Genomic DNA, 16,835 nt, shown 5'->3' with positions numbered 1-16,835 from the left:
TTAGATGAGACTGATGTTTTTAAGCCATATAGGACAAATTTGGCCTCCCTAATGTTGTATGTCGAACGCTAGCCATCTATATATATATATATATATATATATATATATATATATATGTGGGGGAAAATTCTTGAGCACAGACACGTGGCTCGAATAAGGGCCAGGATTAATGATTTTGAGGTCGGGCGAACCACGACTCTTGCTCGGTTTATTAACCCCGACGAATGCGTGTGTTCGCAGCTCGGAACTAAGCCATCAGCCGGTGAAGTGGTCCGGGCAACTGCCTCATAGGTCGGTAGGACAGATTTGACAGGTGTGCCAGTGATAGACTGCCAGTCCTGACAACCCACGTCATGTCAGACCAACTCCGATTTTTTCAGAAGTGATAGGGCAGTTGCAACAACTCCTGCAGCTGACATGTCAGAGAGTAGGCAAACTACCCTAGGTCACCTCAAAGGGTGGCACAGAAAACGATCAAGTTGAACGCCTATATAAAGAAGAAAACTATGAGTAAAAGAGGTTCGAATTCTTCTTCTCTTAAAAATTACACTGATCGATTTGTCTAACTTGATCGTCGGAGTGGGCTGATTTGCAGGTCCCCCGAGCTTAAAGAGGAGGAAAGTGTAGAGCGATTTCGTGCATCTACAATATATATATATATATATATAATTTTTTTCAATTTAACATATATGTTACTTCTAAGAAAGTTCATAGAATATTGACAACTCATCTAATTGAACCAAACCGACGACCTTAGTTCAGTTTGGGTTGGTTTGATTCTATTGGTATTTCGATTCGGCTCTAGTTCTTATTTAGTGGAACCAACCTATATTGATTTGGTTCCAATTTGGCTTCAAGCCGAACCAAGTTGCATTGCTATTGGAAATGGTCCTTTAAAGTCTATATAGGACTTGAAGGTTTGAAGACAATGCTTTGATGAAAATAGAATAGAAAAATGTGATTTGTTCAGCCAACCTGAAATTTTTGGAGTAAGGCATCGATGATGCCGATGACTGCTCTTTGAGAAAATACTATGATTATAGTTCCTAGACTTAATTTGGAAAAGAAATCTCTTCTCTTCCATTCTTACATATTTTACATCTTATTGCACACAATTTTTCTTTTCTTTTTAGCTTTTCCTAAAGTAGACCCATTTGATGAACCTAAGATAATTACTGAATCATTCCATCGGATGACTCTACATCCAACTCGGGTCACTATTGTTTTCGTTCCCTTGATGTAGAAGATCTTGAAGTCCAGTACTTTTCGATCTCTTTTGTTGTTTTTCCACGGATTCTCCCAGCAATTATAGACCACCTGATCCATAAAGAAAATCAGACTAAATTGAATCAAGTATTATTATAAAGCAAAACAAAAAAGGAAAGAAATTAGAGACCATGGTTTTAAATCTTGTCTAATACCGACATGACTTGCCCGAGTCATCTCATTATTGTCCATGAACGAGATGGATAGACAAGACGTCTTAATCGCGTGGAATCTTGCAAGATAAATGGGATGAATTGGTTGAATAAATAAAAGTTGGCTAAATCAACTAGGATTTTGTATATCTTAATTACAATTTCTTTTTTTTTAATTTAAAATTTTAATAAATATTATCTAAATAAAATATGATTTTATGATTAAATGTCTTCTAATCAATCTTGTTTTGTCAAAAAAATTATAATTATATTCATATAAATATACATGAATAAATAATTATAAATCAAGTTAAAAGGGTTTATCTCATCCCATGGCAAGACGAGACATCAAATCGAGATTCGAAATCATGGTTGAGACAAATCTCTCTCCAACCAGATTAAACATCCTAGCAATGAGTGAGACCTCATCCTCTGAGACTCCACCTTAGAATCCTGATTTGTTACCTCTGAAACAAAAACATCCCAAGATTATTAGAGGAAAAAAAAGAAAGATTAAATGCTGTTATTTTGAAATGGGTACCTACCTTTAGAAGCCTTAGAAATATCTTTAGAATGTTCAAAGTCACCCATTTTTCCGTCATTATCTCTAGTTCAATTTTTTTTATTGAAGTAAAAAAAGGTAAGTAAGAAGGTGGCTTGATTAGTGGAATTTATATGGAGAGTGAGATATTCTTAAATGTTGAGAAGAATGGGTGGTAGGGAAAGATAGTAGGACATTTTGTTCTTAGCTTTAATGGTTGGTTGAATGATTAGTTTGTTGAGTTTTGTCTTTCTATGTATGTGCAGACAAAGCACAAATGTCCCCACATGTGCACAGCAACATCTCATAATTTAACTCCTTTTTTACCTGTCCTCGGAGAGATTTGTTGGCTTCTGTAGCTTCAGAAGTTCATGTGCTTTGCAGCTGTCGTGTTTATGGCGGCCCAATAATTTTTATTTATTATTAGAGTAAATGTTTAAATGACTCCTCCACGTGGTATATTCCACCAACTCTTCTGACTTGACATCATGATTTTTAAACTCATCCAAGACTAAGACGTATCGTCTGAGTTAACTTGGTATTAGAATTAAACGAGACCAACTCATAAAATCATTTTTTGAATGAAATTTACGAGTCACGTTCAATTTTTTGTTTCATCTCACAAGACGTCTCAAACATATCGAAAAATTCATCTGAGATAATTTGATATCGGAGCTGAACGAGACGAAACGTGATACAGAGTTTAAAAATTATGCTTGACATGTGTTAGAATCATTATTATATACTCATCGGGATACACAACTACACATCTCCATAAATATGTATAATTTGTATATCCCGAAGAGTATAAATCTACAATTCACATGTCACGTTGAGGGAGTTGATTGAGTATGTCACGTGGAGAGTCATTTTATCACCACTCTTATTATTATTACAGTAATGATAATTTGACTCCCTCACGTGGCATACTCAAGATATTCACCTGACGTGGGGTCTATCGAAATCATAGATTTTCTTGTCATCGGGATACATAAGTACACAGATTTATGGGGATGTGCAGTTATGTATCCTATGGCATAAAGTTCATGGTTACGGCATTGGCACACCTCAACGTCAAGCGAGTATTTTGAATATGCCATGTAGGTGAGTCAATTTATCACAACTCATCATTCGGCGCACCGAGTAACATCCCATATAAATCCTTTAGGGTGGCTCGTAAGGGACGATTTGAACTCAAGATTTCCGTTTCTTGAGACATGGTCTTGGCCATCTCGCCAAGCCTTTGGTGGTTGGGCCTGACATATTTCTTGGTTGAAACTAAACAAACCCATGGGCCCATTCATCTAGATTCTTTATAGGACCATAGAAAAGGATCCAATCAATTGGATGGCTGAATCATTGGAACCAAATGGTCCATAGCTCTATCCTACCTAATTGGATAGTCTTTGAAATTTGCAGGACATGAATCACGGCGATTAATAGAAGAGTCGTGCCGGAGTGACCTCAAGATTGGACCTCATATCGCACATCTTGATGTGAAAGTGGATAGGAACCATAGATGCTTTTTCACTGGTATCTCGAGGAAAGCATCTTTGGTTCCCATACACTTTCACGTCAGGGTGTCCGATGTGAGGTCCAATCTTGAGTTGACTTCAGTGTTATTCTTAATAAAATGACGTGAATCACAGAGTATGGTTGGACTCATTATTCTTGATTAATAAAATTACCTAAATTTCTTCATCTTCAACTACTGATTTTTTTATTTTGGGGGTAACATAACAATTTATTTAGTAATTTTTATTTTTAAAACTAGCTTCAAAAAATATATATACTAAATTGTCCCTCACACGATCGTCTCTCTTACCTTACTTAGGATTATCATCTACAATCAACGATGAAACCTCAAGATCTTTCTCGAGTCTCCAAATGAATATTAGTTATTTATCATTTATTTATTTTTAAATATCTCATTTTAGTAGTGAAATACTAGCAACAATTTCACTTATTTTTGTTAAAAAGCGACGAATTTATTGCTGATCTGTTTTGAAAAGGTGAATTTACTTGTATTTTCAAAGCGGCGTATTTGTTGCATTGTAAGCTTTGAATTTATTACTTACAAAGCTTAAGAGCAACAAAAACTTTATATAATTTAGTGAAAATGGAATTTAATGCAAGAATGAAACCATTCATATTCTCTGAAAACATCTTATTCAGCCAAAAACCATATAAAAGAGGCTAATCTATTATATAAAATAAGATTTTTATCTCAGTTGTAAACACCATCCACGGTGTGAATTGTGTTGAAAAGATCCAAGGGTTGAGATCAATTTTCTCTAAAACTGATGCTACTGTGTGAAACTACCCACTATGTAAAATCATCCCCCACAAAGATATTTCATGATGACAGATTGTGTTGGATACATCCAATGGTGGAAAATACTTCTTACTATAATAAATCTAACTACCACCCAACTTCCTAAAATCACCATTTTCCATTTCTCCCTCTCTCTCTCTCTCTCTTCTAACAGTTTTGGTTTGAGACTCCAAATAGAATTGGACCCTTTTGTACAATATTTGTCATTTTTAATTATTGTGTATGTTATGTTTCTTCCTTATTACGTCAAAGAGAGAAGAAAAAAAAAGGATTATTTGATATTTTATTGATTCACTTAAAATTTCAGGAATATTCAACATATAAGGAACACATGCATGTGTCACAAATGTTATAGGCTAGTATCATATAAGCTATACAAGTTAATACATAACCCCATAACTACATGATCTCATGATAGCATTATGATACAATAATAATATAATACAACCTATTATACTACTCTAAGAGCTAATACACCTAATTTGAACTAAAGTAATTTGGATTTGTCATTCTTATAAAGTTTGTTTTTGTGAAGAATTTGTCTTTGTATCTAAAAGTGATTTTTGTTAAAAACGACTAATAGTGATTTGAAAATTAATGAATTTGGTAGTTGGAATTGATAAATTTGTTGCTTGAAAAAGAAATAAAAATTGAATTATCTGCTTGGAAACAAATCAATTAAGCAGATAATTCATAGCATATATATAAATCACACAACAAATTAATTTGTTGCTTTGAAACAAATCTAATGGTGAATATGACAATTTTCTATTTAAAATAAACCAAACAGTGAATTTGTTACTTGGAAATAGATTAAGCAGTGAGATCGTCACTTCCAAATAGCAAATATGACAATATTTCAAATGAGTCGTGATAATTTGATGCCCCCCCCTTTGACATACACCCCCATCAAGAACAATACATCATTTGCCTCGGGATACAAAAGAAAAGATTTATGATTCTGCGTATCCCAAACCAAATGATCTACAATTCTGTGATTAGGGCTGGCAAACAGGCCGGGTAAGACTTTTACCAAATCCATACCCAAATTGAAACATACACACTTGTACCCGATTTCTTATCCGAATTTTAAGATAATACCCAAATTCAAATTCTTATCCACGTTTTTAGGTGGATAACCATACCCAATTTTTTAATCAATTCTCAGGTCACCCAAAACTTTACCCCCTCGTCTCATTTTTATTATTATTATTTTAATAATAAAAATTATATATAATAAAAAAATTTAATTATTTACATATATTTATATATAGAATATGAAATTATATTTTTGTTGTCGGGTAAACTGGTAATCGAGTAGGATATGACGTATATTCATACCCAACCTTACAAAACTTTTGGGTAAATGGGTATTAGGTAATATTACTCGAATTCTTAATCGGGTAGAAAACTTTGCCCATATCCGATTTATTCAGGTCGGATGAGTCAAGTAGATAGGTATTATCCGACCTATTGCTAGCCCTATCTGATGAGGGTGTCCGAAAATCATTTGCCTTTGCGAATTATTCAAGAAAAATATGACTGATTACCAAAAATTACAGTGTGTGAGAGTTTGGGGGGAGGGGACTACTCATGCCTTGAGGATATTGGGAAGCGTCGTCAAGGTTAATTTTGCAAAAAAAAAAAAAAAAAAAAAAAAAAACCTCTGCAAAAAGAGGATCATGAACCTAGCTTGAAATAAAAATACATCAAGGTCCTCAACAATAATCTCTTCGAAGATAGGTAAATTAGGAGACGATGAAAAATCTTAGAAGCAAAGATTGATGATAGTTAGTAGAACAATACACAAAAGTTTGTATGCCCTTTTTTCCCATAGTTTTTGGCCATCCTTTCAAGTTGGAAAATGGTGTATATACCACTAAGATTATACTCGTTCGAATTGTTGTCTGAAAGGATTGTACTTGTAACTTTTGATTATCAATGAAGAATTTGTCTTTGCAGCTAAATTTCGTGAAACAATTACATAAAAATGGCAAAATCACTTTTATTAGACAAAGTTCAACCACGAATTCATATCTTTTTTTTGTTTTGTTTTGATGATAGGGTTCTGAGCCTATAAGTCTGAGGCAACTAGCCTCTTAGAGCACCATATCTTGTCCAAATCCCCAAGTACATGCAATACCTCACAAACCACACGTACCAACAAATTCATAACTTTGAAATAAATAAAGAGTTGTGATAATATGACACCCCCTTTAGACAAATGCCCCCATCATAGAACCATAGATAACTTGTCTTGGGATATTTAGAACCATAAATATTTTTCTTGTGTATTCCAAGGCATTTGATCTACAGTTCTATGATGGGGTCGTAAGAGGCCATACTATCAAGGTTCATAAATAAAACAAGGAAATTGTTGTTTTGTAATAGAAAAACATCGACAAAGTTGCTCGTGGTTCACAATTAGGACGATGCTTTTTTTTTTTCTTTTAAAAATTTAATTAGTAAATTAGCTTCATGGAGACCCCATAAATAATTTGAAGCTTCACCGTTGCTCATCGTTTTTGGCCTAGAAAAATTATTGGAGTGTTATAGTCCCAAATAGGGGTGCACATGATTCGGATTTTGACAAAATTGGAACCGAATCAAGTATGATCGGTTCTACAAATTTGGAATTGAACCAATTCAATTACCCTATAGAACCGAACCAATCCAAACCAACCTTGGTTCAGATTGGTTCGGATCGGATCTCGGTTCTCATACTTATTATTTTCAATACTAAAATTAAAATACTTAAAACTTAAAACTAAGCAAAATAAATATAAAACAAAGCATCACGTATAACACATAGCACGCATAAACAAAACATTAACATACTTATTATTTCAACATAAACAAAGCATCACACATAACACAAAAATAGCAAACCCTTAGTCTGATCTTACATCGGTCTACCTATTCACTAAAAAATACTGGAATTTATTTAAAAAAATGAAAATTCCATGAATATTTCAAGTGGGGGAGTGATTGATAAAGAAATTCTTATAATTCAAAGATTCGTAATTAATGAAAAGGGAAATAAAATAAATATTAGAATCATATTCAAATATGAGTATGACACAAAACACTCATAAAATGAAATAGAAAGGAAGTTAAAATTCATTAGGAGAAAATCGTTCTTTTTTGAAATCTATTGTTAAAGCGTATAAAAATTAGTACAAAATATATATATATATATTGTAATGGATACTTCGGATTAGTTCGGTTCTCGGATTAGTTCGATTCTATTATACCCCTAATCCGGGACTGAACCAAATCAATCGGATTTTTTTTTTATACAATCTGCACCCGAATTAAGCCATACTCAATCCGAACCAATCCAATCCAAAAGGTTCTGGATTGATTCGGTTCTCAGATTTACCCAATCCAGTGTGCACCCCTAGTCCCAGATAGACAATCGTGTAAGAGATGTGCTTAATTGAAAGGGTATTTTGGACAATTTACATTTTGATGAGAAGATGAAGGTAAAGGGCATTTAAGTCAGTTTTCCGTGTCTAGTATAGACGACGATGGTCAAGCAGTATAATATCAGTCCAAAAAAAAAAAAAAAGAGGGTATCTTACATATTACCCAAACTCCAGAGGGGTACATCTAAATTACCTAAAAAACCTATTTTTCGTTGATTTTCGAGTTTCGACTGTTTGTTCTTCAATCTTCAACTTCGAAATTGCTGATTCCCTCTCTGATGGAAAAAGGGTTTTCTCCGGCCTTGACTTCGTCGTTACAGAAGCTCAATCTCAAAGAAGAAGAGCTCGAGACCAATACATCACATAGTACGTAAACGTATCCCTGTTTTCGATTCCTTCAAATTTACATCGATTACTAAAATAAAAAAAATGAAATTGATAATTGTTTTTCATAATCTCCGTTGACCCTTTTTTATTTGATCGATTTCCTATAAAACCCATGTTTTTGATTTGTGTTTAAAGAACCCTACTTCCTAATTTAGACTTTTCCCCATGTTGTTCATTGAATTATATCTGTTTAGTGAGAAAGTTACAATTTTTTTCGAAGAATTTATGTATTTTTATGATTGCCCATGTTGAATTTGGTCGTTTTTATTCAAAACCCATGACTGAATTAAAATTCCCATGTTGAACCCAGGTCTGTATTTGGATCCTCATGTTGAAATTAGTTTATTTATTTATTTTTATTTTCTGGAAAGCCATGATTTTGAATTCTTTAGTTCAATGTAGTTTCGCTGCCTGTATTTGAATCTCAAGGGAAAAGTTGATAATTTAATACAGAAACATCAACATGGATAGAGTCGCTAGAGAGTGCCTCCTCTATTTCTTAAAGCAGCTTATCCCTATATTGATAGTTTCTGGATGATTAGTGTGTTAAGCGAAATTCTCTTCGATAAGAGAATTCTCATAGAAAATTCTCTTGGGTCCGTCAAAGTTTTTCCGACACTTTGCTAGATAAAATAAATTAGTAATCTCGTATGAGTATCCCTGGTTTAAATAATCTATTAGTAGAAAGGTGGAGAAGGAGGGGAAGTATGGTGAAGGAATGTGGAGAGTTCTAGTTGAAGTCCAATACATTTCACATAATTTAATTGCTATTTTATCAGTTGGGTTGCATGTGAATTAGACAAGTCGCTTTCATGTGGTTTTGATTAAGAAGAACAATTTCACATTTTTGGGCATTCAAAAGCAAATTAAAATTCTGTTGGAAAAATTATATAGTAAGTTTAAGGAATGTTAGAAAGATGGACCGATTTGTATTAGCTAATGCCACTAATTTACAGTACCAGACCATATATAATTCATATTTACGTGCCATATATGTTGGCCATTTCACTTACTAATTATACGTAACTGTGTTTTGTAAAATTTAAAATTTTTCTCTATGAAAAAAATGAGCTGAACATTGTTTTTGTGTTATTATATCCATCACTTTAACTTGTTGAAAATGTCCATTGAAGGATCACCCCCTGATATGACCATACGTCGAAGTTTAGTTGGTTTGCGTGAAAAGATTAAAAAGCGAAGTCTAGTCAGTTTATGTCTTGGAGTTCTTGGACAACACTTTGAGGATATCATTGAGGACTTGAGCGAGATTGCTGTAAACTTTCCACCAGATAATAAGGTACTGTGATGTAGCGACTGAAAAAGCCTTCATTCTGTATTTATAACTTCTTTTATCTTTTGATTTATCAGAACTAACTCAAGGTCTTTAAACGGAAACTCTGTTTCATCGGGTATTTGTCATGAAACTGGTCTAAATATGATTAATATCTATGAGTATGATCTTTTGACCATATGGTGTTCTTGAACCTGTTCATAGGGCCATTATCCCATGTGAATTTGGTTGGACTAATACTTCTTCAAGAGTGTCTATACTTAGTTCCTTTACTAATAATCTGGGGGGACAGTGTTTGAGTCGTTGCATTGTTGAAAACTTGAAGTTTCTCCAAGATGAGAATGTATATTGTCTTTGTGGTTTGGCCTTTCCCTAACTAGATGGGGTGGTGGGTGCATAGAAGTCCAATATCCAAAATAGGTATAAAGTCTAAATGGAACCAATGTTATTTTATAGACATTTCACATTAACATTACGTATAAATAGGATTTATTATAATCTTATTAAAACATTCAACACTTAATAATGGTATCCACCATGGAATCATGCAGTACTAGCACCAAACATTTGAGCACTTGATGAACTTTCACTCTTGTGTCTGTCAAAAACTGCCCTGTTTATCTAGATCCTATTGTCCTCTTGAAATACTTGTCAATTCTCCATATTGGTGAAACCATCTGCCAAATGTTGCTTCAACCGGGAGATCCCACCATTCATGACCACCATCCCACACTAGTTACACTTTACCTTTTTTTATCCCATACTATTGAAGATCATATTATTCCAAATCTATTCCATCTTTCTCAGAAAAAAGAGATTCCAGTTAATGATTTTATAATACATTTTGGAAATCAAATTTCATGGGAATTTGGCTTCTGTGAAAACTTTAATGATTGGGAAATTCAGGAGGTATCCAGACTAATTGATAGAATTTCCTTGGTCCAAATCAATACTTTTGCAGAGGATACTCGTATTTAGGAAGCTAGCCAAGACAAAGTTCTTTTGTGAAGTCTTTTTGCAAATCAAGGAATTCTTTGTTCAGTTATCCCTTTCTTGATGTGTTCAAAAAATTCTCCTTCATTTGCTCCACTGTTCGTGGGAAAATTCTCACAATGGATGACCTCATGGTTAGGGGAAGCTTTTAAGCCAACTTCTGCTTTTTGTGCAAATCGAACTGGGGATTAGTTAACCACCTTCTTATTCATCGCTCCTTTTCAAGAGAGGTATAGGTTCATTAGTAATTTGTTCCAACCCAAGGCGTAAATAGTGATGGTGAGAATCTTTCTAAAAAAGGATTCTCTAAAGGATCTAATGTACAAATAAAGGATTTGTTTGTACATGAAATGGATTTATACGTATATCCTTGACTCATATTTATGAGATTATAAAATATGGCAAAACCTATATGAAGAATTGATTCACGTAGGAATGGAGGATATTGTTCACGTAAGAATGGACTAAGAATACCAAAGGGAGTTATTTATGAGCAAGTTTCCACAATATTATTGTGATGGTTACAGAAGTACGGGGTCGGCTGGTTTCATGGATCTCTGCACGTACTTGTAATTCAGGGGCACCAGATTTGCTGCTCAAACAGCAGTAGGCAGCGCCATTGGAACTTAGGTCTCGTAAGAAATTTGAATAACTAGGACAGGCCATCCCTGCATTGAAGGAGCATATTTCTTCTTTCTACATTTTCTCAACGACAGAAGACAAAAGGATATGACTCAAGTGTCAGGACCAGAAGTTTTCTGTAATATCTGTAATACCTTTTATTTGGGGTTCTCAAATCATATCTAAGATGTCATTCCTTGCATAGTCAGCTGCCTTAGAAAAAATTTACCTGTTGCCAAGCTGATAACTTGTCAAAAATCTTTGTTGATTTCTGCGTGACATGTAAGAAGAATGGAGAGAACATTAATCATCTTTTTAGCCATTGTCCAATTGTTTTTTCAGTTCGACCCTACTTCTTTCTATCCGTTAATGTTGTGTGATTCTTCTTTCTAGATCCACCCAGGTTCTCTTTTCATCCTGATCTTATCATGTATGTAGAATCCTTTCGAATCTTCTGCCTTTGACAGTTTATTGGGGGGATTTGGAGAGAAAAAAACAGTGACAGCTAGTTGTGCGTTTTTGTTGGACGATCAAAAGGGTTGCCCGACATGTCTTTTTTTTGGGCAAACAAAGAATCCACTATGAGTGCATACTTCTCCGTCACGGGGGGTTGGGGTGGGGGGATAGACACTTAATTTCTTTCTGGATTTTCTGTTTGAGCTCAAGCTACTTGTGTACATGTTGTGTAACGGTGGGATTTATACCAGGAAGTTCATGCGGGTCGCTTTCGTGGTGCGAGGAATTTCAAGGTAAGGAGAGGAGCATCAAGACATCATTATGGATATTAAATCCAATATGTTTTACTGATCAGGAGTCTTTGAAGAATTCAAAGGCACCTATTTTTGTTGATTTTGTATTTATTTGGGATTCATAATATATTGCCATGGATATTCATTTTCACACTACAGATAGTTTTTATGTCCTGGGTAATTGCATTCATGACATAGCCGAGTTTACTAGTTTCATTGAATTTTCCACATTCATAAAATTAGGCCAGGCCTGTTTTGACTGCAATTATCAAGTCATTTATCTGATATCTCTGAAGAACTGAAGGGATAAAAACCATATCATATTGTGCGATAAAGACAATTTAATATATGTATGTACTTATCAAATTTTGTTCTAATGTTCTAAACTTGTATACTTGATCAATAGATGGCAATGGTGGCAATTGCTAGGAGAAGAAAGTTACTGAATGATGACATCCTCATTTCACTGGCGGATGGTTCCTTTGACATCCTGGATATCTCGGGGTCTGATGTTTCTGACTTTGGCCTGACAAAAGCCGCAAGGATGTGTAAATCTCTCCGAGCTGTTGATATAAGGTATAGTAGCATGAATTTGCATCTAGTTTCAACTAGAGGAAATCTAAGTTCCTGTCATGTGAGCCGCAAAACCTAGGTGTTACAGTTTCATGTCGCACACATGTAGGCTGGACGCTCGTGGGACCCATTGATTGAATGGGTCTCCCCTGGGGATAGATGTTCGATCATCGGAAAAAACAAATGGTAAACAATCAAGACAAATTCTATGGGAGTGATGGTCTCAATAGTAGGAGATCTGCCAGACGAACCGTTGTTGGTAGGCTCAACCTCCTACGGTCTGTCACATTTATCAGTATGCCATTGATAAACTGTCCTGAATGGTCTAATCAATGCGCACCTTCTATTTACTCTTTTAGCTCTATACTTTGTTTTACACTTTATAGTATCTTCTCACCTATTCTATAAAACTTCAATTCGGTTCTTAATTTTCCCAATTATCATAGAGATGTTTCTTATGCAGCCGTTGCAGCAAAATTACTGCACTTGGTGTTTCAGAGCTTGTATGCCATTGCCGTTCATTGGAGATACTGAGATGTGGGTATGCTTTCTTCCTCTAAACTTTTTCGGGATCCAATTTTTTTATTTTTTAACTTTTTTACACATTTCCTAAACATTTTTCAAAAGCAAAACTTTTTAAAACCTATCCTTAAAAGGGTGCCTCATATTGATTTTCACACTTCCAACCTTTTGGGAGTCCTATGCTTTCTTCCTCATATTGCTTCAGGAATTTCCAAATACTTGAATACCATGCAATCATCTCATGAATGAAAAGTCTTATTTAGTCTATCCCATTTTGGTGAACCCCTCATTGCGATTGTAATGGGCTACTAATTGGTTAAAATCCAATTGGTTGCAGTGGGTGCCCGAGGAGTGACAGTACCGCACGCAGATGCTTAGGTATCTTGAAGCCAAAATTGAATGATGTGGGGGGAGAGTCGTGGGAGGAACTCGATAGCACGGATATTTCTGATGGTGCAGAATCACTGCGTTGGCTTGTATGGGTATGCACTTCTTAACAAGAAAATTCCTTTTCTTGCATCGTATATGAATACAGTGTGAAATGTCTAGTTTCCCTTTTAATTTGTTCATGAGGTTAACTATTTAGGTATACTTTCATAAAAAATTTCAGCCAAAGATCGATGAGGATTCACAGGAGACCTTGGTCACTGAATGCCCACGCATCATAGTGAACCCACAACCATCACCATTTGGTTTCCGAGGAGTAGTAGTACCCAATGAGGCATTACCAAATCTAACATTGGATGATCATGTTGTCATGGACATTGATCCCAAGACATGGGCAGTATGCGGAGTTGCTCCAAGGATCATAGCTCCATCTGTTTCAGGCTCTACTGAATTGCCCATGGCCGAGAGATTCAGGCTTGCATTTGTAGAGAGGGACACACGATTAGCACCAAAGAGAGCAAAGAATGCAAGGCAACATAGGCGACGTGCTGAGAGGGAGTGGGTGATGACAAATACAGATGCAAAGTCGGTAGTTCTTGCCTCGCAACTAAGCAAGTCCGTACACAGTCGGAGCTGATCATGGGATTTGTTTGTTATTGATCATGTAGCACATTTTTTAATGTTTGTACTTGTAAAAGCAAAATGTGTGTATAACCAATGAGTGTTGGGGGTAGTGGCCAGTTGGCCACCCACACGGATTTATCCCGGCTTACCTGGTATGTGTGGTTTGTGGGGTATTTCATGTACCCGAGGTTTGGGCGAGATATGATGCTCTAAGATGCCAGTTGCCTCACCCTGCTAGTTGGGTCCACTTGTCTTGACACCCGTCATCAAAAGAGAAAAATGTGTGTATAATGAACTTCAGTATGTAAGCATTATAAAAGGAAATGTGAAGTTTTGGATAACTTGAATTTTCACATTTTGGCTCTGACATTAACACACATGAAGAATTGAATGGAAGAATAAGATTTGTTCTGCGGACACCAAATTTTTGGAATGGTGATGTCAATTATATTTTGGCTCTAACAGTGTAGCGGGTTATTGAATACTTGGAGACCCAACAGCCCGAAAATACCATGGTTGTGGAAGCTGGTTCGCCTAGTGTTTGTTTGCATTTTGTTTTTTAATTCCCAAATAGACTTAAAATAAAAGGAGCTTTTGTTTAGAGAGGTGTCTATAAAATCATTTGTTCCTCTTTATATTTTCTAGAATCTAAAATTTTGGAAATAAATCTCTGCAATAATTGAGTACATGAAACAAAATCAATGTTAAAAGACCATACATCCAACAACAATTGCAGGACCTTGAATCATTGACATATATAAATCTAGAGTTCCATCCTGATTGATAATTTAGTCTCCATTAAAATACTCCAAATGCAAAAATGACCAGTTCCAAACATTATTATGTTCATCTTCACCAAAGGGTCTAATTTTCTTTAGCCAAGGTACTTTATCAACCTCAATAACCCCACTAAACAAGCCTATTAAGCATAGGACATTTCTGTGATTTGGAGAAATTATGGAGGGCAATTCAGACATTAAAACAACAAAAAAAATCCCAGTCACATAACCCTCTTCAGAGTTTAGATTGAGTATGAATCCACACCCTCACTCAAAAGCCCATAATCTCCAACGGTCAAAATCCTATCCCCAAACCCAATCCAAACCTTCACTCTCCCTCCACCTCTCATTTCCCTCCACTCATTTCTTTCCAAAGAAACTCACAAAATAACTCTGCTTCTCTTTCTCTCCCTCTCCCTCTCTCTGTATCTCTGCAGCGCAAAAAACACCCATCAAAACCATGTCTTGCTCCAATCTAACAATGTGGGTCTCCTCAAAACCTTCTCCATCTGATCCTTCTTCACTCTCCTTCAGATCTTTTCTCAACCCATGTCGTCTACCTTCCTATAATTCAACAACAACCATCACCCCCTCTCGCTTATCCTCATCGAATCCAATTCAATGCGGTCTTCGTGAGCTTCGAGAACGTATCGATTCAGTCAAGAATACCCAAAAGATCACGGAAGCAATGAAGCTTGTCGCGGCAGCTAAGGTTCGAAGAGCCCAAGAAGCTGTCGTTAATGCCCGACCTTTCTCGGAGACTCTTGTCGAGGTTCTCTACAACATCAATGAGCAACTCCAGACTGAAGACATTGATGTACCTCTCACGAATGTTCGGACGGTCAAGAAAGTAGGCCTTGTCGTTGTAACCGGTGATCGTGGTCTATGTGGTGGTTTCAACAATGCAATTATTAAAAAGGCTGAGTCCCGGATAGCTGAATTGAAGGGTCTTGGTCTAGAGTACACTGTTATTAGTATAGGTAAAAAGGGTAATTCATATTTCCTCCGTCGGCCTTATATTCCGGTCGATAAGTTTTTCGAAGGTGGGAACCTCCCCACCACAAGAGAAGCTCAAGCTATTGCGGATGATGTGTTCTCACTCTTCGTTAGTGAAGAGGTTGATAAGGTGGAACTATTGTACACCAAATTCGTCTCCTTGGTTAAATCGGATCCCGTAATTCACACTTTACTTCCCCTCTCGCCGAAGGGAGAGATTTGTGATATAAATGGTAATTGTGTGGATGCTGCGGAGGACGAGTTGTTCAGATTGACGACCAAGGAAGGGAAATTGACGGTCGAGAGGGACACGGTTATGACCAAGACAGTTGAATTCTCCCCAATTTTGCAATTTGAACAAGACCCAGTTCAGATCCTTGATGCTTTATTGCCTCTGTATTTAAACAGCCAAATTTTAAGGGCGTTGCAAGAATCGCTTGCAAGTGAGCTCGCTGCAAGGATGAGTGCGATGAGCAATGCATCAGATAATGCAAGTGAGTTGAAGAAATCCCTCTCCATGCAGTTCAATCGGCAACGTCAGGCTAAGATCACTGGTGAAATATTGGAGATTGTTGCTGGGGCTGATGCTCTTGTATAATTTGATTGGGTATGGTTATTACATCCCCATTATCGTTTTTCTCTGTACGTCTTTTTTGTTCTCTTTTTTATGTGTATTTTCTAATTCCTTGAAATATGCTTCTATAAGAACAGTTATAATTGTAATTCATAGCTGTGTCGAGCTTCTTGTATGGTGAGTTATGTTTTTCTTACCCTACTCTCTCTCTCTCTCTATATATATATATATACACACACACTTGTATCATTTTAGAGTTCTTCTCTTCATGGATTTATTCAGTTTATATTTTGAATAATTGGGTATAAACAATTTAAGAGCATTGTTCATCTGTGGATTCTTTACTGAGAATTCAAAGCTGTTCATCAGTTAATTTGATCCTAAGTGAGATGGAGATTCATGTTTCTTACAACTATACTTGTTCTTTGGCACCAATATATCATCTGAATCTGTGGTACTTTGTAGATTGAATTGGTTTCATATCTGTGATGAATACTAGATGAAGTTATTTTGGATTATATATATAATAGCTCTGAATTGAGTTTTTAGGCCAATTTGATTAGGCCTTTGAGAAGAGTGTATCTAGTATGAAGGACAGATTAGTATACAACTTTTGA

At 35.8% G+C, this 16,835-nt stretch overlaps 2 protein-coding genes and 1 long non-coding RNA gene across 3 annotated transcripts; 2 read left to right on the top strand and 1 right to left on the bottom strand.

The window, feature by feature from the left end:
• Positions 1 to 1,185: 1,185 nt before the first annotated feature.
• Positions 1,186 to 2,093, bottom strand: LOC147391966 (uncharacterized). Its single transcript, XR_015183151.1, has 3 exons — positions 1,964 to 2,093; positions 1,843 to 1,885; positions 1,186 to 1,317 (listed from the first exon to the last, which is right to left on the bottom strand). It is a non-coding gene; the product is annotated as an uncharacterized LOC147391966 (long non-coding RNA).
• A 5,807-nt stretch (positions 2,094 to 7,900) lies between these two features.
• Positions 7,901 to 14,210, top strand: LOC147391965 (RNI-like superfamily protein). Its single transcript, XM_086457650.1, has 6 exons — positions 7,901 to 8,088; positions 9,243 to 9,406; positions 12,170 to 12,339; positions 12,800 to 12,877; positions 13,196 to 13,340; positions 13,469 to 14,210. Exons 1-6 carry the CDS (start codon positions 8,001 to 8,003, stop codon positions 13,880 to 13,882), a joined length of 1,059 nt encoding a protein of 352 aa, XP_086313776.1. The 5' UTR covers positions 7,901 to 8,000; the 3' UTR covers positions 13,883 to 14,210.
• Positions 14,211 to 14,951: 741 nt separating this feature from the next.
• On the top strand, positions 14,952 to 16,414 carry ATPC1 (ATPase, F1 complex, gamma subunit protein). Its single transcript, XM_086457649.1, has one exon. It carries the CDS (start codon positions 15,109 to 15,111, stop codon positions 16,240 to 16,242), a length of 1,134 nt encoding a protein of 377 aa, XP_086313775.1. The 5' UTR covers positions 14,952 to 15,108; the 3' UTR covers positions 16,243 to 16,414.
• Positions 16,415 to 16,835: the final 421 nt, after the last annotated feature.

This window comes from Akebia trifoliata, chromosome 11, assembly GCF_017979445.1.
Source record: "Akebia trifoliata isolate Shusen 1 chromosome 11, ASM1797944v1, whole genome shotgun sequence".
NCBI classification, from domain to species: Eukaryota; Viridiplantae; Streptophyta; class Magnoliopsida; order Ranunculales; family Lardizabalaceae; genus Akebia; species Akebia trifoliata.
The sequence above is the reverse complement of the archived record's forward strand: the minus strand, read 5'-3'. Positions and strand labels throughout refer to the sequence as shown.

Bases quoted from the DNA above. Each gene is read 5' to 3' on its own strand.
- LOC147391965 (XM_086457650.1), top strand. From the start codon at position 8,001: ATGGAAAAAGGGTTTTCTCCGGCCTTGACTTCGTCGTTACAGAAGCTC. The intron at 8,089-9,242 runs GTACGTAAACGT...TGTCCATTGAAG, and splicing joins CGAGACCAATACATCACATA to GATCACCCCCTGATATGACC. The intron at 12,340-12,799 runs GTATAGTAGCAT...TTTCTTATGCAG, and splicing joins CTCCGAGCTGTTGATATAAG to CCGTTGCAGCAAAATTACTG.
- ATPC1 (XM_086457649.1), top strand. From the start codon at position 15,109: ATGTCTTGCTCCAATCTAACAATGTGGGTCTCCTCAAAACCTTCTCCA.